General features: G+C 49.0%; 1 protein-coding gene and 1 long non-coding RNA gene across 3 annotated transcripts in view; both read left to right on the top strand.

Moving 5' to 3' along the window:
- The window catches only part of FBXO21 (F-box protein 21), a 38762-nt gene extending 25393 nt beyond the window's left edge, over nt 1–13369 (top strand). The window contains exons 10-12 of one of the 2 annotated variants that reach the window (XM_082667143.1): nt 519–730; nt 2030–2187; nt 9149–13369. In XM_082667143.1, the coding sequence (XP_082523269.1) occupies nt 519–730; nt 2030–2187; nt 9149–9336 (558 nt within the window). In that variant the 3' untranslated portion in view covers nt 9337–13369. The remainder of the gene's footprint in view (nt 1–518; nt 731–2029; nt 2188–9148) is intronic. The other variant, XM_082667144.1, reaches the window with a different exon arrangement.
- A 6919-nt stretch (nt 13370–20288) lies between these two features.
- Nucleotides 20289–23752, top strand: LOC309831300. Its single transcript, XR_014297573.1, has 3 exons — nt 20289–20526; nt 20622–21428; nt 22904–23752. It is a non-coding gene; the product is annotated as an uncharacterized lncRNA (long non-coding RNA).
- The last annotated feature ends 347 nt before the right edge of the window (nt 23753–24099 follow it).

Raw genomic sequence — 24099 nt, forward strand, 5'->3', positions numbered from 1 at the left:
AGATAGCATCATAAATGAACTGTGCTGATTTGCGTCTGTCACTCCAGTGCCCTCCCTGTGACCCCTTCCCCTCTCCTGCAGCACCGAGGCCAGTCTGTCACTCAGCCTCTTGACCTCGATTGAAGCAGTTTCACATTTCTCTTTCCTCTCAATTCATGAGTGGCAGGTTGAAAATGTTTCCTGTCCGTATGTAAGAAATTGAGTCCCCCCACTCACCAAGAATGTTGGAAGCTGTTAGAGTTCAGCTAGTCCGACAGGCCCTCGCGTCCCCATCCTGTGCGGACCCCGGTCCCCGTGTTTCCAAAGAGTTCCTCCCGCTCACGCTGGCTCCATTTGGATGCCGGGGCCAGTCCCCAGCACGTGAAGTGACTCTGGGCGTACAAAGCGCCGACAGGGTGAGAGCCTGTGGAGTAACGGGCCGTCAGCCCACCTCGCCTCGCTGCCCTTCCTCAGGTTACATAGGTCTAAATCCCTTGCCAGGAAAAAGAAAAGGCCTAAATGAAAATATTATCTCCTAGTCTTTCTGTCTTGTCTTGAAGGTGCTTGACATCCTCCAGCACATCCAAACCCTAGACCCCGGGCAGCACGGGGCGGTGGGCTATCTGGTGCAGCACACGCTGGAGCACATTGAGCGGAAGAAGGAGGAGGTGGGCGTGGAGGTGAAGCTCCGCTCCCACGAGAAGCACAGAGACGTCTGCTATGCAATTGGGCTCATTATGAAGCATAAGAGGTGAGTGCCCCGGCGCCCGCCCCCGGCGCGGCTGCAGAGGACACAGCGCCGTGAGCCCCGCTTCTCGGAGCAGCGGGGGTGCACCTGGAGGGGACCTGACCCGATGCAGCAGCGACCGAGGCCCATTGCAGCGAGGACCGAAGGCCGAACCATATCTTTAACCTTTTTGTTTTTTAAGAAGCAACTTGCTTTCCTGACGGCGAGCTCTTCTACTGTGTGTAGTGACCCTTCTCCGTGGGGGATGGAAGCCCTGTCAGCCTCGTTCTTCCTCTCCTCTCTTCGTCGTCCTCACTCTCTCCAGTGGTCTCGCTCTCCTTGGATCTGAGGGTGGTAGGGACTTGCTGGGTCCTGGGGTTTGGACACGGCTGATTGATGAGGCAAAATTAAACTGCCTCCAGAGCAGCTGTACCTACCTATTTACATCCCACCAGCAGGCCAGGACCTGAGAGGTTTGATTCTCGCCAACTTGTGTTAGTGCCAGACCTTTAAAAATGCACTTATGTGGTAACTGGCAAATGGCATTTCATTGTGGTTTTAATTTGCATTTCCTTGGTTACCACCCAGATTGAGGTTCTTTCCCTGCATTTACTAGCCATTCAGGTTCCTCTGATTAAGTGCCTCTTCGGGTATTTTGCTTTTCATTTGAGTTGTTAGTCTTACTGATTTGCAGTTTCTTTATTCTGTGTATTAGTCTCTATATGCAGATAAGTTGCAAATATCTTTTCTTAGTTTTTGGCTAGTGTTTTCCATTCTTTTATTACATTCTTTTTTTTTTTAACTTTGTTGTGGAAATTTCAAGCATATGTAAGAGTAGAGAGAGGAGTATTACGAACCAGGTGATGTTCCCATGTCCAGCTTCAACAGTTATCATACAGTTTGTTTCACCCCCTCCCCCTCCTCCCTGGAGCAAATACCAGAGGTCCTTTTCCTCTGTAGCTATTTCGGTAGGTAACACTGAACGGTAAGGGCTCACTTTTTAAGAAAGACACCTTTACCATTCTGTTGTCATATCTAAGAAAACCATCAGTTCGTTAACCTCATCAAATATCTGGTGAGAGTTTGTGTTTCCTCAATTGTCCTACCATGGATGGATGGATGGATGGATGGATGGATGGATAGATAGATAATCAGAGGGGTTTATAAAGAGAGGCAGGAGTAAAATTGATTTAGCATGGAGTAAAAGCAGGTGTATCTCTAAGAATGTAAGTTTCAGAGAAGCCAAGCCATTGTCTCTATATTTCATAGCTGCCATGACAGGGCCCCAGGGAGCTGATCTGCCACTGCTCTTATGTTAATTAGGTATGGCTATAACTGTGTCATCTATGGCTGGGACCCCACCTGCATGATGGGACATGAGTGGATTCGAAACATGAACGTCCACAGCCTGCCTCACGGCCATCATCAGCCTTTCTATAATGTGCTGGTGGAGGACGGGTCCTGTAGATATGCCGCCCAAGGTAAGTAGCTGGTGCTGTCTGTGCTTGAAGCACACATTTGAGCACTCAGATTCTGCAGGCACAGGCTGTCAGTCTGTTCAGAGTTGACAGGTGTCCCATGGCTGTTAACCTCATCAGAGCTGGTACTCAGCTAAACGTGGGTGGGTATGCATTGGTGCGGCCATACCACGAGTTACCCAGTCACCACCCCAGGGTCTCCCCCTCAGTCACCACCACAGCCAGGACCGTGTTCCAGGCTGTTGCCGACCTCTGTTTTGATTGGTCATTGCCTCTGCCAGTCAAAGTCCTGCTTCCCAGGCACTGCCATTGGCTTCCTGCAGGCAAGGAGGGTCAGCTTGTGCCCTGCTCATACTGCCTGTCTGAACTGGAGGGCACCGATTGGCACTGTTGGGGGAGCCACCCGAGCGCTGAGACTGGCAGCCGGTTAGCTGTGCTCCCCCCAGAGACGCCCCCAGTGGCCACTGTGGGAACTGCAGTTCACAGCACTGGCTCTGAGGGCACCTGGGAGAGGCAACAACAGGTAGGTGCTTGGTAGGTGTTTGGGGTCACTGCCAGCCCTGAAAGGTGCTCGCCCAGGCTCTCCTCTTCTTTGTCCCTCCATTTAGTGAGGTGAATTTATCGCATGCCTGCCTGTCAAGGCATTCACAGTGTTCATTTTATTAATAAAAATGCTAACATAGTGCTGCTCTGTGACAGCAGCCTTCTAATGTACATTAGCTCCGTTTGAGAACTGTAGTTACCATCATCATCATCATCATCGTGCGCATTTGATACCCAGGGAAACTGAAGCGCATGGAGATGTTTAAATGTTAACTTCCGGAGCGTGCGGCCAGGCGGCTCGGCAAAGAACCGCCATAGCCACCGTGCTGCCCCTTTGTGCGTGTCACCTGAAGCATCACGTTTGGCCTAAGTTGACATTGTGTTCTGGTAAATCCAGCAATAGAAATGTTGGATGCACAAACATCTCAGAAGTACCGAAAAGACTAGAAAAAGTTTCATATTAATTACTGTTAATTCATTAGAAGCTGGGAGAGGATCGTATACAAGAGAAATTCCCTTTATTGAGACCACAGCTCACCTAACCTCCGTCAGTACAAGGGGAGTTATCAGAGGGGGCGATGTGCACCCCCGTCAGATGAAGGCACTGACAGGGATTTTATTTAACTTAAAAAGCTTTGTCAGATAAAAAAAAAATTATACTACAGATTTTAAAAATCAAGTTATTTGGAAATTGCTGAGTGATTCTCGGACTGTTTGCACCCGCCACTGATCACTCAGTGAACATTTCCCACTGCGCGTCACAGGGCAAGTCACGAGCACAGAGGAAATTGTCTTGTTGTCAACACTGGGGTCCGTGTCTACACCTTCACCTTGTACACTCATCGCCCGTTACGTGGAGTTGATATCAAGACTTTGAGTATCTGATATTTGGGTTTCTAGAAACATTTATATTAACTTTAAAATGGGCTTCTTAGAGTAGGTGAAGCTGGGTATTTGGTTTTAAGGTGTTCTGAACTTGTCCAGTGTCTGCGTAGAAGATTCAGGAATTCATCCTAATCTTACCTTAGGTCAACATGAGCTGTAAGGTTTACAGTCAGAATGCTGTAATGACTTTGTTTAAAAAAAAAAAAAAGAAAAATCTGCTTGTCAGTTTCACACTCTAAAATTGATTTGAAAGAATATCGCAGATAACATGAGCTAAATACTTAATCATACATCTTCTAAGAATAAGGACATTTTTCTGCATTACCACAGGTACAACATTACACCCAACAAATAAAAATGATTTCATAATATCTAACATTCAATCAATATTCAAATTTCTCAATTCTCACAAGAGTAACTTTATAGGTTCGTGTTTATTCATTTTTAAATCATGATCCAGACAAGATTCAGGCACTGTGTTTAGTTATTATGTCTCTGTAGTTTCTTTTAGTAAAGAACCGTTCCTCATTTCTCATCTTTTTTTCCCTTTTTCACAAGACTGACTTTTTGAAGAGTCCGGGCTGGTTGTCCTGTAAATTGTCTAACGTTCTGCATTTGTCTTACTGTTTCTTTGTCTGTGTATTGTCTGTAAACTGGAAGTTAGGCCCGGGTTTGGTTAGATCAGGTTGCTGGTTTTGGCTGGCGCGCTTACTCTCAGGTGCTGTGTGCGTCACGTTGCATCTCGTCCAGAGACCGTGGGGTTCCGTGTCCCACTGTTAGTGAGGCAGAGTGTGGTCATTGGCTAAGATGGTGACTTGCTGTAAGGGACAGTTTTCCCTCTGAAGTTAACAGGAAATCCATGGGGTCAAACTGGGGCATCCTGGGTATACCCTGTTCCCCAGTAACCTTTATCCTTATGTTTGTTTTAGCACCTATTGGCTCTTCTTGCCTAAATCATGATGTGAGAATTGCAAAATGGTGGTTTTCTACTGCGGGTATTCCCTCGAGTTCTGCAAACAAGAGCTTTGCCCTCCTTCCCCCTCTTCCTCCCCCTCTTCCTCTCTCTTTTCTCCTCCCCCACCCTCGCCTCTCTCTCCTCTCCTCCTCTCTCCCTCGCTCTCTCCCCCTCTCTCCTTCCCCTCTCCTCCCATAGATTCCTGGATTTTTTATTTAGTCAATGTGTTACAATCATTTGGAACAATTTTATTCTCAAATTAGCCCACATTTAGCCAGTGAGCGACCTTGAGAGGGTAAATTTTAAAAGCACTAATTTAAATATGTTTTTGAACATTTCTGGGTTAACATATTTGCATTAAGTTATTTTGCTTTTAAACTATTTCGTGATCTAAATTTTCAGCCTCTGGCTCCAGTGATCCTAGTAATCTGGGCAGAGCCCATTGATGAATGCTTTTCTGTTTTTTCGCTCTCCACAGAGAGTTGAAGAGTGAATTACAAACCACACACCTGCATGCCATCCTCAAATACTTTGAGTCTGCACAATTCAGTTTTCCCTCAATATGTGAACGGGCTATACAGCATCTTGCATGTTTGTAATTTTTGTTCCCACTAGGGGGCGTGCTTTAGTATTAATATTTTCTTGGTACCAGAAACTCCTGTCTCAACTTCCCTGCGTACTTCTTAGTACTGAAGAAAACGACTGTCACAGATGCTCTGAATTTAAGCCAGCTGCCCATAGTGGAAGGTCAGGAATTCAGCTGTGGTGTGAAAACCTGGCTTTTACATGTCTTCCGTGTATGATGGTAAAGCACCTGGTTGAACACTTGGGCCGTGGCGTGCCCTCACCCAGTGTCAGTTTCCTTCTCCATAATTGGTCTTCCACTTCCAAACTAAGTTTCCACCATCCCCCCCTCCCCCCCAGCACGCGCACACACAGTCTGTGGTGGTCTGCACGTGCTGGCAAGGGTGTGAGGACTCCCCGCGTCAGGGTTGCAGTGTAAATTTTCAGCCGTCTCAGAGGGCAGTTTGGCTCCCTCTTAAACTGTCAAAATCTCAAGTGCTCTTTCTCCTCTGACCTGGCACTTCTCCCCTCGGTTCCTCCACTGGAGACGCACTGACACAGGGGGCCTGTGGTCCCTTCATTATGACAGCAAAGCAGTGTCATTCATGGGACTTGTCTGTTAAGTGGGGGTATATGCAAACTTCGGGAAGCTGAGCTGCAACCTAATAAACCAGTTGCAGGTAAATGCTTACGGTATGTTTGATAGGAATAAGCACACGTAAGGCAGCACAGGATTCTCTTTGAGTGCATATAATTATATTTAGCTACTTGTGTGTATGTTCATAAAAGAAGGACTAGAAAAACTCACAGTCATAGTGGCTTCCTCTGGGGAGGGGCCGATAGGCGCCCCCAGAGGACTCATGGGTACTGTTTCCAGACTTCTACAGGAATGTATTCGTGTATTTTGGGGTAGCTGAAATTTTTAGATAAAATAAGCAGACACATTTCTCTGAAAATTTTAGGGGAATCAAATTCTTCCCAAGATTTTTCCAGGACTTTTAAGTAGTCCCTGTTTAATATTTTGCTCTTTATTAAGTTTTGTATCACTTAGATTTCTTATTCCTCTTCAAAATTTTTTTAAACTTATTTAGTGGATTGGGAATTATTTTCCCCTCATAATACTTAGTTGTCAACTAAAGTGTTTTATTTTTTCCTAAAAAAAATTTCCTTTATGAGTACATTTTTCTTGTTTTGCTGGGAGTCCAGGTAGATAAACACTGAATTCAGTCCATGTTCCTGGCTAACAGCCAAGAGCGGGGCTGTGAGCTCCCTCATAGACTGTCACTACCCCTTTCCTGGCTTCCCCAGCGTTCTCTCCGTACTCTTCATGCCTCTTTGTTTGGGACCCACGTTCAGAATTCTCTGCAGCAGCTGCCCAGTCGTGCTGTCCTTACAGACACGTGATCATGACCTGAGTGTGACCTTTCTGCCCTCCTACCAACACTCAGGTGCCAAGCATTAGCTGACACCAAGCTGCTGCTTAAGGATACATAGAGAGAAAAAGAGAGGGAGAGAGGTGATGCGGAAACATGTGTCTGGCTTTCTTCAGAGCAGGCTCTGGGCACATTTTGGTTCAGACAGCTGTGTGTTGGGGGGTGTCCTGTGCATTGATTTAGAGGCACCCTGGCCCCTGCCCCCACAATGCCGGCAGCAGCCCCCAATCATGACAACCAGAAATGTCTTCAGACGTTGCCGAGCATCCTGTCAGAAGCAGAATGGCCCCCGGATGAGGGCCAAACAGACTTTTATCTCTCGGGGGTAATCCCAGGTTCTTTGCCCTCCGTCGAACATCTTTGGGGCAAGAACAGCCGACGGGAAGGCAGTTGGCCGGGTTCAGGCCCCAGGCCGTGGTTGCATCCCCCTGTGCCTCCCCAAGGCAGGTATGCCCGTGACTCATCGCTCCCTGGGGGAGGGGGCAAGACGGCGGATTTTCTCAGCCAGTGGTATTTTAAAGCATCCAACTTTCTGGTTTTTTTGTTTTTCAACATTTGTTGAAAATAAATGGAAGGAAGGAAGTAGAACCATCCCCAGAGCTCTGGTGGTAACAGTAGGGAGAGGTCAGAGCTCACAGAGCACCGTCCCCACAGCCTGCCTTCTGAGGCAGCCGTGGCCCGCCCCTCTGGTCTATCCCAGCCCCTCCTCCCTGACCTCTGCTGGCGGGACAGTGCACGGGGACGCTTCTCTTCAGCTGCTTCCCGAGCCCTGGAACTGGGCCGTCTGGGTTTGAGCCCCGGCTGAATCCTTGGGCAGGGTCCTCACTCCTGCTGCTGTCAGCTCGGCCGCAAGAGGGCGTGTGACCAGAGCTCTTCGTGGAGCCTTGTGAGCTGGAGGCTGTGCACGTCCCGCGGTGCCTGGCGCGCTGTACGTGCCCAGCTTAAAGGAGTTCACGTAAAATGTGTAGCTGTATGTGCATGTCACGTAGCAACGCAGGTATGTGGCCTTCCTGGCTTTTTATAAGTGATAATGTGTTTTTCCTCCCACTTCCCCCATCGCGTCTTGAAAACAGGTTGCTCGTTTTCCTGGCTGTCTAGGATTTTGCTGAATTAATGTGCCGTCATTTATTTACACAGTGACCCCTGCAGTTGGACATTTAGATTGTTGCTACATTTTTTGCTCTCCTGAGCGATGCTGAGGTAATGTCTGAACGTTCATCTTTGCTCGTGATTGGTATGTGATGTCCATAAAGGTGGTGTTTTCTCAAACTGATACATCCCCAATTGTAGTCTGAATAAACAGCCTAAAGCAGCTACAAGCACAAAAGTTCTTTAAATCCTCCCATCGTGTAGAAAAGTTACAGATTGGATTACAGAGTCTTTCCCCCTCTCTTGAAAGACAAACATCTGTTACAGGCAGGCTTCCGAAAGGCGCTTGTGTTTATCCTGTGTACTCTGGGTGGAGGGCACTGAAGGTCCTGAACAAGCGTTTCAGGATGTTTAACGAGCTGTTGAAGAGATAACCTGCTGCACCGTTGGTGTTAGTTAGCCCATCAGCTAGGCTCGCGCAGAGACTCCCTGAATTGATTTTGGCAATAGGCGCTAAGTACGGTTCATACGGATCTGGGACACAGTCAGAGCGGGGAGGCCTGCCTGGGCAGCTCCTTTCTGGTCCAGGACATGGAGGGTGGGGGTGGCCTTTCCTGACTGGGGGCCACACGCAATCTAGGACCAGGGCTCTATGGCCAGTGAGGAAGGGCCCACGAGACACTGTCCTTTCCTTGGTCCCATGGAGGAGCCGTTTTTCAAATAGCCTGGGGAGGGAGAGGCCATCTGAGAGGATTTCAGGCTTTAAAATACCTGGTATAATACCAGGTATTATCACCCCTTTTTTTCTCATTCCGTTTTAAAGGAGTCTTATTTTCTATTGCTTTCTCTAGTGGCAAAACGGGGAACACGGAAGGGAGGTAGTGTGGTTTTCCTAAGAGATGATAGAGGTGCCACAGCCCATATCCCTGTAGGGTCTAGAGGTACGAGCCATTTTTCATTCCTCCTCTCGGACCCCAAGCCAGCCCTGTGAGCCGGGTCCTCGCCCTTGGAAACACTGCAGGGTGCTGGGGCGGTGGGAGGGCGGTTCCCAGTAGCAGACTGGGAGGAGGAGGACGACAGGGAGAGACGTGCGAGCGCTGCTCAGGCGGCCTCAGCAGCTTCACCGCTGGCAAGAACCGAGCAGGCTAGGCCGCCCTCAGCCCACACGTGTGGCTTTGTGTCGGATCAGGTCAGAGAAGCCTGCTGAGCCCCTGGTGTGCGGACCCCGAGGGACTGCTGGAGTTTTGCTCTGAGAGAAGGAAAACACTTGTGTTCCTTGCGGAGCTGGAGGAGGACCCCGAGCTCCCTCCCTCCATCCTCCAGTGGCCTCGCCGTGCCGCCTCTTCCTGTTTCCTCCTCCGACTTCTATAAACGTCTGTCTTTTCTTCCCCCCCCTCAAAAATGCACTCAGAACGGGTGATAGGAGGGTCTCTGGATAAAAGATGCTGCAGACATCAGCTTTAATGAGAATATCCGTGTGCCTCTCTGCCAACAGAGAACTTGGAGTACAACGTGGAGCCTCAGGAGATCTCACACCCTGACGTCGGACGCTATTTCTCCGAGTTCACGGGCACTCACTACATCCCGAACGCAGAGCTAGAAATCCGGTACCCAGAGGATCTGGAGTCTGTCTATGAAACGGTGCAGAATATTTACAGTGCAAAGAAAGAGAATGTGGAGTAAAGTCTAGGGGGACATTGTACCTTTGCTGCTGCTGCTATTTTCCAAGAGAACAGGATTCCGGACGGAGATGTCTCCACGGATCCCTCTGGATTCACACCACCGGGAAAGCCACTTAACAAGTAGTGCTGATTGCCTCCTACTAAGTTTAAATCACGTGTGCTCTCCTCCAGCTGCAAAGACAATGTTGCTCTCCGCCTACACTAGTGATTCATTGAAAGGCACTGTGTTCAGTGGCATGGCTTGTATGCTTGTCCTGTGGTGACAGTTCGTGACATGCTGTCTTCATGACGTCTCACAGTCGACACTCTTATAACCGTTCTTTTTCTTCACTTCCCATTGTGTCTGTCTACATCGTCTCAGAACGTTTCATTTGCTGGACAGATGGGGTTGTCCGTTTGCAGTCATTTCTCTCTGATTTCTCTGTGGAATATGTGCACTCCTCAGTCAGGATCATCTGTCTTTTTACCCTGAATTTAGTGCCGATCCAGGGCTGAAGCTCTAGGTGATCTTGGCAGCATCTTAGCTCTGGAGTCGTTAACAAACTAATGGTAATCAGAAGCATTGGAATTTATTTTTTTCTAATTCTTGAAACAGATTTCAGGCATTTATCCTTTTCTTTATTTGAATTGAGAGAATGACACAGTTTTGCCTTCCGGATTCGTCTCTTGGATTTACGCTCATATCTCTACGAATTATTAGTTTTCTATTTTATTACATAAAATTCTTTGAGAAAATGCATAATTAATAATAGCCTTTGTGAATGGGGTTTTCCACATTCATCTGCTCTTTCTCCCTTTAAAATAAGTGGGGTTTTTTAAAAAATCTACTCCAGTATTGTAAGTAGATCTTAAATCAGTGATGAGTTTTCTTTGTAGTAGGAAGTACAATCTGCTGTTAAAATGTCTGCTTTTAGAAACCGTACTCCGTGGTCTCCAAAGGCCTGAAAATGAGGTTTCACTTTTATAACCAGAAAAAAGAAGAGATAATGAAACTTAGAAATTAAAAAGGAAAGGGGAGTTTTCGTGCTCCCTGTCCTTCCTTAGAATCACTTCAGGACCTTTTTGAATGTGGCGGGGTAGAAATAAACGGAATATTTCCAATTTTAAGAGCGTGTGCCCTGTGGGAAAGGAGACGTGAGTGTGGCCCGTGTTCTCGAGTTACCGTTGCTGTGAAAGCACCGGGAGGAAGTCTGTGCTCAAGCCGCTGGGGAGTCCGGCTGCATAGCCAGGCTCTGCTGGCACCTGTCCTTTCCATGTTCGTGGTACCTGAGCGTGAAGGTACCGAGTCTTAACTCGGCTCCGGACTCCCACCGTTCTCGACCTGTCCCTTCTCCAGCGGGCTGACCTTGTAGTTAACCAGTAGCAGCTAACTTCTGGAGTTAGGACCTAGTTACTTTACTCTAAGTTTAAAAGATTCCAGTTGCTCTAGTGAATGAGACTTTCGGGGGCTGTGATCCAGCCACGCCTCGCTGCCTGTCTGACCATTTGCATGCAGTATTGTCACACCATGTTTGATGACTGCCTCTCGTTTACCCTTTGGAAACCCTGGGTTGACCAAGGTTTGGGGAAGCCACCTGAGACCACTTACTAGCAAGTGACAGCTATTGAGCAGTTATGGGAAAGAGATGGGGATTTGGCTAGCCAGCCCCCATCAGCTCCGGTCCAGGACCCGTGTTCCTCATCTGTCCAATCCAAAGTCAGATGATCTGGACTTGCATTTGAAATTGTGACCACTCACAACACCTGGCCCGTCTGAGGCTGGGGGGTTTACACTACTCTCATTTAAAGGTGAAAATTAGATACTGTGGCATTAATATTAATGAGCTGCATTACTAAGAATCTGTGGCATGCTGAGAGTTACAGTTGTTGGTTTTCTGGTTTGATTTCCTTTTTTCTTAGAGTAACATCGAAGCCAAGAAAGACGGTTTTACCTTTACTGACCCCCTGTAAATATGTATCTAGACTGTTTCTAAAAGTGTTTCTTCATGAATGCTTCATTTGGCTCCAGGAAGCCTGTGTCACCTGTGTGAGTTGGTCTTTGGGCACTTTATATTTTTCTAAAAATGTGTTTTGGATCCTGTACTCTAATAAATCATAAGTTTCTTTTTAAAATTTTTCGAAACGTTATCTCCACTTTAAAAACCCCTGTTATAAAAGTAGAACTTTCACAATGTTGAAATATTAAATATTTGGATATAGTAACTTCTTTTCTCTTCAAATGAATGCCAAGATTTTTTTGTACAATGATTAATAAATGGAACTTATCCAGAGAAACCACACAAATGGCCTGCCGGGTTTCGTTCCAGAACAGAAAGCCCAGCCGTGACAGCAGCAGAATCTCTCTCAGTTCTCATTCTGATTGAAATATGCAAAAATTGGCTCTACTGAATTTCTCTTTACATCAGCGAGCGGACAGAGCACCTTTATATTATGATTTCCCTGCCAAACGTTAATTTTTCGAGCTGGCTAGTCATCTTGAGAGTGTCCGGTTGTAACGCAAAGATTGCAGCCTTTTGATTATGTCGAGTTACGTGTTGTAAAGTGAGAGTTGCAGTGAGAGTTGGTGTGTCGTTAATGCTGACCCGATAGCTGCACGCACGCGGCGTTTTCCACAGCGTCCCGCTGAGCGCCGCTCCCCAGCGCTGTCACACGTGTGCTGTCACACACGACACGGAAAGGGATGGTCACAGCTGAGCCGTCACCAGTTTCGTGCACTGCGGTGTTTCTCAGAGCCTTTCACATGCTGTTGTACTTTGTGACTTTCCAGGAGGGGAGTGTAGTGGTGTCTTCCCAACTTCTAAGGCCCTAGAACTTTCCTCCCCCAGCACACCTGCATGTGCACAGCATCCCCGAGGCCCAGGGTTTGCAGAGCTGCTTTGGGAAACACAGTCTCAGCGAGACGTCAGTTATGCCCAAACCTAGTCCGCGTCACCAGCAGACCAGTCTTGCGAAGCGTCTCATTTGAAAACATGATCCATCTAATCGGATTTTGAAAGGCTGGCTTCGTGGTGTCTCTGTCCGAGCCTCGTAATAGCTCTCCGTCAGAAGTGCGTTTACATTGCAAAGTCATGTTATTTCAAAAACCAGCATCAATACTCTTGCTCAATCAGTTTTACATTTTCTAATATCCACTTAAAGTCTCGTTCTACGTTTAAAACGTCTGAGTCTTTCTTAAGGTATTAAACCGAGTCACGCTTTCATGTCCTGGACTCTCATCCGCTACCACCAGGCCCCTTTGCTGTAAAGGGGGGGACATGTCTTTCCGTTCGTTCACGTTCCAAGGGAGTGAAGTTGGATTGCCAGCAGCCTTTTCATGCTAAAGCGTCTTGTGGCCATGATAATCAAGCTGTAACTCTTCATGGTTTTTGTTTGATTTTTGGAGGGAAGGAGAGACTGTTCACCTAGAAGGAATGCAGAATTTGGCTCTGTGACAGTCTGGTTTTGGAGACATTAACAGCTGTACTGCAGGTATTACCTTGCGTTGCGTGCTCACTTTAAGCCAGGCACCAGCCTCAACTGCTTATAATCCTCACGGCAACCCTGCAAGACGCGGGCCGGGCGGTGAATGTGTTTGCAGGCCGTGTAAGGTCTCTGTCACGTATTCTTCTTCGGTTTGAAAAATGTAAAAAACATTCTTAGCTAGAGGGCTGTGAAGAAACAGTCCACAGGCTGGATGGGGCCGGCTGGCCCGTGGGCTGCAGTCTGCTGACCCCTGCTGAGGTGTAGGCCCGCCTAGTTCCCTGAGCGGACTGCTCGCAGGTGGGGAGCCTGGCTGTGAACCCAGGGACCTGACCTCTGAGCCCCAGCTCCCCGCACCCAGACTGCCGACAACCTCAGCAACTACCTCGCAAGTGTCTTTACCCTTTGCCTGGCTGCAACCTTAACTTCTCGCGTTTCAGTTCTGAAAATTTATAGAGTCTTGGGAGAAAAGAACATTCCTTTGGTGACTAAAACTTATGTGCAATTACAGAAGAAATGTATTACGGCCATTTAGCAATGATTGTATTAGGGTAATGTTAGTTCTGTAATAAATAGACCCGAAAATGTATGATGTCTTGAACACAGAAGAATTTTCTTGTTCACGTAACACAGGGCAGGGGAGTGGGCTGGCGGGCGGCCCTCATGCAGTCACCTGGAGACCCAGGCCCAGCGGGTGTGGCTTCCCAGAGCACCGTGGGCCACCTGCTGTGCAGCAGGAGGGCGGGAGCGTGGAGGGACATGTCTGGAGGGCTCTGGGGCTGGGGGCAGCGCTCCCCACTTCCCCTCACCTTCCTCCAGGGAGGCCAGGGTGGAGGAGAGGGGGCAGAGGGGGTCAGGCAGTGTGCCTTTCTCCTGCAGGGCACGCTCCCTCCCAGGGAGCCGGCGTCTGAAGTCAGGCTGGCGGGGCTTCCAGGCACCAGGCTGTGGGCAGCTCAGTCCAGAAACGTCTTGCTGGCTCCTGCCACAGCACGACCACCAGCAGCGGGGGTCCCTGCAGGCCACGCTGCCACCGCAACCGGTTCTCCCCGCAACAGATAGCCTTGGCGGGTCGGGGGGGTGTGGAGACCTCACAGGGGTGAGCCGCACCCGTAGGTACTTCTGCCTCAGTAGCCGGAACTGAAGTCACCGGCTCGCACCCTAACTCCAGAGGAGGCTGGGCGGTGGCCTCCTGTGTGCCAGGTGGGGAAAGTGAAAGGTTTGGGGTCCCCGCCTTGTCTGTGCCTCTCACCCACTTCCTGCCCAGCTGGGCCGTCCTCCCCATCAGTCCATAATCCCCCTCCCAGTTCCCACTCACTGGTGAGGCAGGGAAATGCAATGAAAACTCCCACTTGGAAAAAGAACGAGACACACAGTAGGCCCTGGGCGCTGGCTGATGAAATACTGCGGGGCAGGTGGGCATCGTGAAGCCGCCTCCCTGTGGGGCATGGGGGAGGTTGAGTGTGCTCTGTGGGAGGGACTCCCTTGTCCACTGCTCCTCGCCCCCCATCCGGCCCTCTAGGGCCCGTTCTGGCCGCCTCACAAGTGGATGCTGCGGGTGCACCCTCCCTGCAAGCTGTGTAGCTTTCACAGCCCCAATCCAAGACTTTGTTTCGTTTTTCAAGCTTCTGATCCCTCTGGCAACAATTCCCTCAAAAACTTAGCAGGCTACTACCTGCACAGGTAATCATACCCAGAGTTCTTTTCCGGAACTCCCAAGTCCACTTTATTTCCTAGCTTCTCTGCCTGGTGCGTGTCCCTTCCTGACCTAGTGGCGGCCGCCTGACTCTGCAATTAGTCAAAGCCGAGTCTCGCTGTTGAACGGGCAAGTGTCTAAGGGGCCTTCGTTGCTCAAACTGATTTCCATCCTTATCTTTTGCTGTGGTGTCCAGAAGCAGTGCCTTTCCCAACTTAGGAAGCCTGGCATTTCTGACTCTGCTGTTTTAGTTCTAAACCAGCACATTTTTGTCTGAGCGTCCGTCTCTCAGGTATCTTGTTATCAGCTGCTGCAAAGAGCAGCCGGTACCCTGTATTCTGTATCTTTGACAGCTTCTAGACTCGCTACAGTGCCCGAGGCTCCACCTTGCAAATTATAAGCAGCAATTTAACCAAGTATAACCCCAGACACCCTTCAACCTCCTAGCCACCCGCCTGCTAAGCTGACACCGTAGAGTTTAGGGTTTGTCACAGCAGTTCTTGCAGGGGTGGTTGTTTCGTTTTGGGGGTTTTTTTTGGTTTGGTTTTTAAGTTCAAAGTGGGCTGATTTTTCCATAGGAAGCGCCATTTCCTGTTTTGCTGTGCAAAAAACAAAACAAAAACTGGGGACAGTGATGTCAGTGTCTTCTGGGGAGTAGAAGGAGCTAAAGCAGGTTGTTTCCTGAACTTAGGAAAAGAAGTTGTACAGAATAAAGAAAAATGTGGAGGGGAGAACCAGTTCATTCTAGACTCCTTGTGTGGTTAGATCGAATTTCCATCTACTTCTCTTAAAATGACAGAATTCTTTTTTTTTTTTTTTTTTGAGTAAAGTAGAAAAGAATAGCTTTATTGCTTTGCCAGGCAAAGGGGGCCACAGTGGGCTCCTGCCCCAAAACACTGTGAAAATGACAGAATTCTTAATGGAAATGTTCTTATTGAAGTCGTTGAATCTGGGGAAAATTAAGAGAGCACTTTGAATGAGAGTTTTGAGTTTCTCCTATTTCTAGAACACCATCTTCTCAGGTTTGTGGAAATCTTTCATAATCTACCGTCACAATGTGCTGATGGTCTGTCCTGGCTGTTCCCGTGCAGAAGGCTTTTCCCACAGTATGTTTTACCTGTCTCCACCCCGGTCCTTCTCAGCCTTTTTTCCAGTAACACCCCCCCCAACTCCAGGACCCTTTTAAGATAATTTTTTCCTAAGAGCCCTCACCCCATGAAATTGTTTTGATCTTTTTTTTAATTGAGGTGAAATTCATAGAACATAAAATTCATCATTTTAAAGTGTACAGTCAGTGGCATTTAGCGCGTTCACAATATTGGGCAACCACCGCCTTTATCTAGATGAAAACGTTTTACTGTCCCCAAATAACTCTGTCCCCATGAAGCAGGAAGCAGTCGCTCCTTGTTTCAAGCCTCCCCACCCCCGTCCCAGTCTGCTTTCTATCTCTATGGGTTTGTCTATTCTAGACATTTCATGTAAAGGGAATCATACAATATATGGCATTTGGGGACTGGCTGCTTTCACTTAGCATCATGTTTTCAAGGTCCATTCACTTCGTAGTATGAATCAGTACCTAATTCCTTTCTATGGCCAAGTAATAATTTATGCATAGACCACATTTCGTTTATCCATTCAGCTATTGATGGACATGTGCGTTGTGTTCACCTTTTAGCACTTGTGAATAGAGGTGCTGCGAACTGCCGTGAAATTTTAATACCTCACTGTATATCCCCTGAGGCATTGTATGTGTATCTGTGCCTTACATATCAAGAGAGTAATCGTTTTTTCACTCCCCCCAACAATTAGTTTTGCCCCACTGAGAATTCAAGCCCCACCTGGGAGGCAGCTTTGGAAAGAGCTGCTGTCTTTTCCTTCCTACTGGTTGACCACTGCTGTCCTATCTTGGAGTGTCTTTTAACGTGCCCACGTTTGTGCCGGGAGCTGTAGTGAATACATAAGTACACTTTTGTCACCTGCAGGTGCTAAAATGTTATTCCAAAGACCTGTTTAGATGGGTGTTGCTTTGTCTTCCCTTAATTGACTTGACCCCAGAATCTCCTAGAACCGGTTCCTTTAAAGAAAAAAAAAAAACCTGATTAGAGAGTTACTTACCTCTTATAAAAGTAGGATTTTTTTTAAGTGTGGTTATAAGACTTTCTGGGTAGTGGCTACCTTCGTATGAAACCGTTTCCACAGAGAATTTGAAAGCTAACAGACCCCTTAAGAATCAGCTGCTAGAGCCCTGGTTCCTGTTATTTTACAAAGAGAAATAATGAGGCTCATCGAGGTTAAAGTGACTTGATCTGGCATGGGTCTCAGAGCAGAGACTAGAGCCTGAGCCTTTGGACTTGACCTCAGAAAATATCTTGCCAGTAATATCATCCCTCATTATTTGGGATTTAGAACGTTATTTCTTCACCGACTGTGCTGTGACAACCACCTGACCACCTTCAGCCACTCTATTTCACTCACATTGACTTTGTTGAGGGAAAATGAGGACGTGTTATCCCTCCCCATCCCAGCAGTTTGCACTCTTGAAGTTTGGGGAAACCCTATTCCAAGGCTGCAAAGACTCTTTATTTATTTATTTTATTTATTTATTTTTGCCTGTGTTGGGTCTTCGTTGGCACGCGCGGGCTTTTCATAGCTGCAGTGAGCAGGGGCTGCTCTTCATTGAGGTGTGCGGGCTTCTTATTGCGGTGGCTTCTCTTGTTGCGGAGCACGGGCTCTAAGCGCGTGGGCTTCATTAGTTGCAGCATGCGGGCTCAGTAGTTGTGGCTCACAGGCTTAGTTGCTCCACAGCATGTGGGATCTTCCCGGGCCAGGGGTCGAACCCGTGTCGCCTGCATTGGCAGGTGGATTCTTAACCACTGTGCCACCAGGGAAGCCCGAAGGCTGCAAAGACTTTTTAAAGGAAGTTGCTTTTCCCTCCTCTAGCTTTATTGAGGTATAATCGGTATATATTAAAAACTGCGTATAGGGCTTCCCTGGTGGCGCGGTGGTTAAGAATCCACCTGCCAATGCTGGGGACACGAGTTCAAGCCCTGGCCCGGGAAGGTCCCACATGCCACGGAGCAACTAAGCCCATGCGCCACAACTACTGAGCCTGCGCTCTAGAGCCCACGAGCCACAACTACTGAGCCTGCGTGCTGCAACTACTGAAACCTGCGTGCCTAGAGCCTGTGCTCCACAACAAAAGAAGACAACGCAATGAGAAGCCCGTGCACCACAATGAAGAGTAGCCCCTGCTCACCGCAACTAGAGAAAGCCCGCGTGCAGCAGTGAAGACCCAGTGCAGCCAAAAGTAAATAAATAAATAAAAATAAATAAAAACTGCATATAATTCATGTATACAACTTGGTGAGTTTGGATATATGCATAGACTTGTGTTCCCCTCACCACAATCCAGGTGATAAACATATCCATTTCTAAAAGTTTCCCTGTGTCCCTTTGGGGTTTTAGGTTTTTGTTCCCCAAAACGTCAGCTTTGCTCGTACGCATGTTACTGAACCACACTCGGGTCCACTCGCCCGCGCAGTAAAGCCCATCTACAGACAGCAGGTTGTGGTGAAGGAAAGTGCAGTGTTTATTTGTAGGCACCAAGCAAGGACTTCAGGACAGCTAATGCCCCCAAACCCCAAACTCTCTGATGGGGTTCAGGAAACTATTTATAAAGGCCAGGTGATGGAGGGGCGTCCCAGGGTCTGTGATCAGCTCATGCACAATTCTCTGATTGGGTGATGGTGAGGTAATGGGGCGATGTCACAGGAGTTTTAACTGTCAGTCCTTAGGCTCCAGGAGACCTGGGGGCTCCGTGCTCATGGTCATCAAGTAGTTGACATCTTCCATCTGGTGGGAGTTTTAGCATCTGTATAACAGCTCAGGGAACGTGCATCAGACACTGTTATCCAGGTACTTCTGAGAGGAGCTTCAGCAGAGGAGGTGGGGGAGGGGTCTGACCCGGGAAGGCCCCATAGTGTCCTGCTCGGTTACACACATTTGAATCCCATTGGGCAGGTTGTCTGTTAGCACCTGGGGCTGAGGTGCTCCATCCTGGCGAATCCGTTCACCCTCTGCTTTCAGGACCTGGACCTCATAATATGGAAAACGTAGTCAGCCAAGACTTAGACCCAAACGGGACTGTCCTCTCAAGCCTTGGATAGCCCAGTTCCTTGTGTGGGTGATTGACACCCGAGGCGGCCATAGGTGTAATGTGGCTCTTTAGCCCCAGGTGTGAGCAGGAGCTCGTGCGCCGCAGGCTGGCTGGCATCTTCCGTTCCGTTGTGCAACAAGGCAGATTTTCCTTCCACTTTCAGGGAGACCTTACGAGGTCAGTGCTCGCACCTGCTCCTGTCTGGGTTCACAGGGGCTGACACAGAAGAGGCAGACAGATGCTTCTAGAATGTTAGATGGAGTCACTGCACCTTCCTGTGATAGGACACGCTCCCCAAAAGCACAAACATTCCACACTGGGTCAGAGCTCACACTCTGCTGAGCCTTTATTCTCTGCTAGTCCTGGGGGTATTAGGAATATTCCCAGTTTTACACGGGGAAACTAAGGCTCAGAGAAGTTGAGTAGCTTGCCCAAGATGACACAGCTACGAAGGAACAGGGCCCAGATCCCAGCCCATCTCTGCCTGACTCCAAGCTGCTCTTTATAGCCGCTATAGACTGACTGTTGGCATGTCACCCCCCCACCCCTGCCCCTACAATTCATGTGTTGAAACCTAACCCCCAGGTGATGGTATTAGGAGGTGGGGCCTTTGGGAGGTGATTAGGTCATGAGGGTGGAGCCTTCGTGATAGGATTAGTGCCCTTATAAAAGAGACCTCACTGTTCCCTCACCCCCTCCATCATGTGAGGACATAACAAGACTATTCCCTCACCCCCTCCATCATGTGAGGACACAGCAAGAAGCTGGCTACCTACAAACCAGGACACATGCCCTTCACCAGACACCAGATCTGCCAGCACCAGATCTTGGCCTTCCCAGCCTCCAGAACAGTGAGAAATATGCATTTGTTGTTTAAGCCACCCAGTCTATGGTGTTTTTGCTAAAGCAGCCCAAACTAAGATAACAAGTCTCCTGGTGGAGTTTACCTCCTTATCCTCCTGGAGACAGAATAAGGCACCCCTCCCATTAAAGATGTTGACAGTTTTCAGTGATGTTGCTTGTGAGAAAGTTTCAATGAGAACACGTGGGTGGAGTTAGTGAAAGTCAGAAGGGTAGACTCAGGGCACATGCTCTATGACCTCCTGGCAAAGCATGATTTCTTTGTGTGCTCATCGTCCTTTTCCCTTTCCAGGGATTAGCAGCTGCCAGCCAGAGATGTTCAGAGGACCACCTGTTGAGTCCTTGGTTTCTCAGGATGGTGACTCGGTCACACGTTTATGTGGGTGTGTTATTTATCAACGGCTCCATTTCCTCCATGTGTGTTAAGTCTTCCACCTAACTTTTCTCTTAATTAGAAAGCGTCCAAGCACCATTTATCATTTGTTGCTTATTCTACTTCGGTTTTGCCCTCTGCTTGGAGCTGGGGGGCGGGGGTGGAAGGGGGGACAGAGGGCTGGTTCCAGGGCTGAGATGCATATTCTGATGTGTGGAGCTGCAGTTCCCCCGCTCTGAGCCCCGTAGGAGGGGAGGCGGAAATCTCCTTCCCAGTAGCATAGTCATGTGGTAATAGAGACAAACAGATGGTTCTGGGGTGAGGGGGCTGGGGCAAATGTTCTATAGTTTCCTCTGGGAGTGACAGACTCTGCTAAGTGTCACTGTCTGGGCAAGGTCCATTCAGCATGTCACCGCCGGTCAGGCTGCACAGCTCCCCAAAACCAGCTGCATCACTAGCCTTAAGAGCTCATTAGGCTCCGGCACCGTGTGACCTGCCAGGAGGAGACGCAGAATGGGCGCACGCAGAGAGCCAGAATAGAGCGGCCGCCGCGCAAGATGGCCCAGGGATCCTGCCAGCTGGCTGCACGCCCCAGGCTCGGCTGTCCCCTCCGAGGAACTCGTGTCCCATTTGGGAAAGAGAGAGAGAGGTAATTTTCCATTTTCCTCCCCCGGGTGACTCAGAAGAAAGCAAAATCCATTCCCAGCTTGTTTTACTACTACTGTCATTTCTCTTGCTGAGCAGCACAGATTGAAGGCTGGGGGAGATTTGTCCACACCCACTGCACCTCCTGATCCGGAGATCTTTCTGCGATCAGCTCTCTCTCCACCTGCAGAAGCCTTGCATCTGCGGGGGACCTGCTTGTTTGCCTGGAGACGCTGCCTCGCTGTCATCGTTTTATTTTAAATGGAAGTGCCCCTCCCCCTCGGTGGCCCAGGGATGGGCGGGGTTCAGACGGCTCGGATTCGGCCATACCTTGCTGCCTTGTGGAATGTGCCACAAATCCACCAGAACAGAACAGGCTGGGAAAGTCACAGGAGAGAGGCTGTGTCTTCCGACACCCTCTCTTTGAGATAGTGTTTGCTGAACAAACCTGGTCTTCCTTGGCTCCAGTAAGTGACTCAGAGAACGAGGACATGGTTCCTCGCCCGCACAGACCAGGACAGGCTATGCCTCCCTTGGGCCTAGAACCATCCAGGTCTCGGGAACGCCCTGCCATCTCCCCATCGGTGGCAGTGTCAGGCCAAAGAGGAGACAGTAGACTCACTGGGTGAATCAGAGGGGTCTTAGGAGGGAAATCGGCTGTGTGGCCTCCCACCCTGTGCTGGGGAAGTGTCCGGAGGGAAACGGGGACCCCCCCCTCGGGAGGGGTCTGCTGAATCCCGAAATTGAATGAAGGGCTCATCACCCCTTCTTTTACTCCTCATGTTTCATCCACCACCAGGTCCTGCAGAGGGTACCTGGGTGCATCCCCGCTGCCACCAGCCTGGTCCAGGCCCCTGCTGCCTCCTGCCTTGAAAGTTCAGCCGCATCCAAGGTGATCTTTCTAAAGTACGTATCCCTTCCAGTTAATCCCTTGCTTGATGGGAGTTGCAAGGATAAAGCCCACACTCCTGAGGGCAGCTTTCCGCCCTCTAGCACACAACCTCTGCGTCAGCCCCGGATCACAGGCTCCCTCATTTCTCCACACACGCCCACCTCTGGGCCACCGCATGGGCTGTTCCCTCTGCAGGGACACCCTACCTCCCACATCGCGGCCATGCCCTCGGCAGCTTCAACCTCCTCACTTCGCCAGCCTGACCCCGCTCCCTTAGCATCTTAAGCTTAACCCTATCAGAGCACTTGCCGCTTGGGACGTTCATTTCTTGCCTGTGTCCCCCAGAACACTTCGAGCAACTTAAGGGCAGATTCAGGGGCTGGATCTCCGTGACGTGTGTACTTCCTGCACCTAGCGTGGCGCCTTGGCATTTGCCAAACGCAATGGAAAGTGTCCTCAGGCAGCACTGGGTAGAAGAAATAATTTTAGAAGGAAAAGAGAACTAGCCATCCAGTTCCAGAGCTGACCCCCAAACTTCCACACATACAGACTCTAGTCATGGGTGTATCTATTGTTTTCTCTTTTTTGTGCATGTCATCTTCCCAGCCAGAGTATTGCCAACCTGAGAGCAGACCCCCCTCTGTCTTTTAAATAGTGGGGCTTATCACGGTAAGGACGAGATAGAAAAACTTTTTCTATAAAGAGCCAGATGGTAAATATTTTGGGCTTTGCAGGCCAGTCTCTGTTGCAACTCCTCAGCTCTGCATACTGAATACTATCGAAAGACATTGCAGCCGTGAGGGGAAGGCCCAAAGAATGATAGAAATGCCAGCCCAGACTCCAACTCTGCTGAGCTTCTGTGCCAGCCTTGGAAATGCTCATCTCCAACTTCTGGATGAAAGGGAGAGGACCTGTCTGTGATATTTACAACAAGCATTCTTCACTCACAGTCTAACAGATCCTAAATAACCTAAATAATGCTGTATTATTGCATTATCATATAAATAAATGCTCATTAGCACAAAGAGAAGGCAGCTTAATACGTTTCCTCCTGCTGTGGCTTCCCAGTCTTCCCTGTTCGCTTTCCAACCAACTGTGCAGAATCCTCGAGAAGTTTTGTGGTAAAAACCTAGACTCCAGGGAGCCGGGGGTCTGAGGAACCCCAGCTGGGGAGCGCCATCTGTCTCCTCACATCCATCTTAGAGAAGCCCGTGTGCTGTCTTCTGCATTTTAGACCCAGGAACTAGCTGGACACAGTACAGCATGAGTGAGGGGTGAAATGGCAGAAGCTTCTTGCACAAGAACAGTCAGGGAAGAAAACTCCAGTGTTGCCTTGACATTGGCCCTCTGGCCGGCATGCACACATGGCCCATCTCGTTGCCCCTTGCCGCCTCCCAGTACGGTGGGTCTGATTATCCCCGTCCTGCAGCAGGGGCTTGTGCTCTGAACCCACCAACGGCTGTGCTCTGAATCCTTCATTGCCTTTCAGTTCACTCAAAATTCAACAGAGAGCATCTCACATGCCTACAAGCCACAGCTGCGGGCACCAGGAGCACAGAGCATCTTCAGTTGCCCCACCTTCGTGGAGAAAGCAAACCCCGAGAGCCAGGTGCTTCTTGTGAGGCTGCCTGGAGCAATAACGACCAAGCTTTGGTTGTCCGCAGTGAATGGGGAAGGCGCAGTCCCCGTTGTTGCCATCAGTATTTCTTGAGCACCTACTATGTGCACAGCCCTAGGCTGGGAGGATGGAGGCCATAAAAGGCACCCGGGCTATGAGGCCATGTCAGGATTTGAGCAGTATAATACAACCATCTCTCCCACACACTGCGAGCCCACCGTGGGCCAGCCCTGCCTGCACGTCTCTCTGACCCTCACGGCAACCCTGCAGGGTAAGTGCCCTTGTGTTATTCTCGTGCTGGAGCCAGGGGAATTAAGGTCCAAAGGACAGTGATAACTAGCGAAGGCCACACAGCTGACGATGGTAATGCCTGGCCTCTGTTCTAGTGCAGCGGGTGTCAAAGTCTGGTCCCCGGTCCCCCAGCATCAGCATCACCTGGGAACTCATTAGAAATGCAGGATCTTGGGCCCCAGACCCGCTGAATCAGGACCTCTGGGGAGGAGCCCACGATCTGTATTTGAACAAGTCCTCCAGGCTTCAAATTTGGGAACCACTGAGTCGTGAGGTATTTTATGTATAAATGGTTTGAAGGCTGTAAAGCACTTATTTGTCAGCAGGGGGTTTTTTGGTGCCTGAAAGGGCTTTTTGTGTAAGATTATTCAGGGAACTCTGTTGGTTTTTTCCAGTTAATGTTCTATCTATGACAAGTACAGATTTGAAACACCAGTTCTTAAGATTTTGTGTAGAATTTTTGAATCTTACTATTTTGCTTATAAATTGACTATATTTTACAATAACTTTTGTTTTTGTAAAAAACCAGTTAAATTCCCTTAGGTATTTTAAGTGCACCAATGCATTTAATAAATTTGATTTCTCCTTAAGCACTTTTCAAAACCTTCCCAAGTGTACCATAAATTCTCATACATCTACAAAGTTGAACTTTTAAATATGGCAAGTCTTGGGGCTTCCCTGGTGGCACAGTGGTTGAGAGTCCGCCTGCCGATGCAGGGGACACAGGTTCGTGCCCCGGTCCGGGAAGATCCCACATGCCGCGGAGCGGCTGGGCC

This window comes from Grampus griseus, assembly GCF_964374135.1.
Source record: "Grampus griseus genome assembly, chromosome: 12".
NCBI lineage: Eukaryota > Metazoa > Chordata > Mammalia > Artiodactyla > Delphinidae > Grampus > Grampus griseus.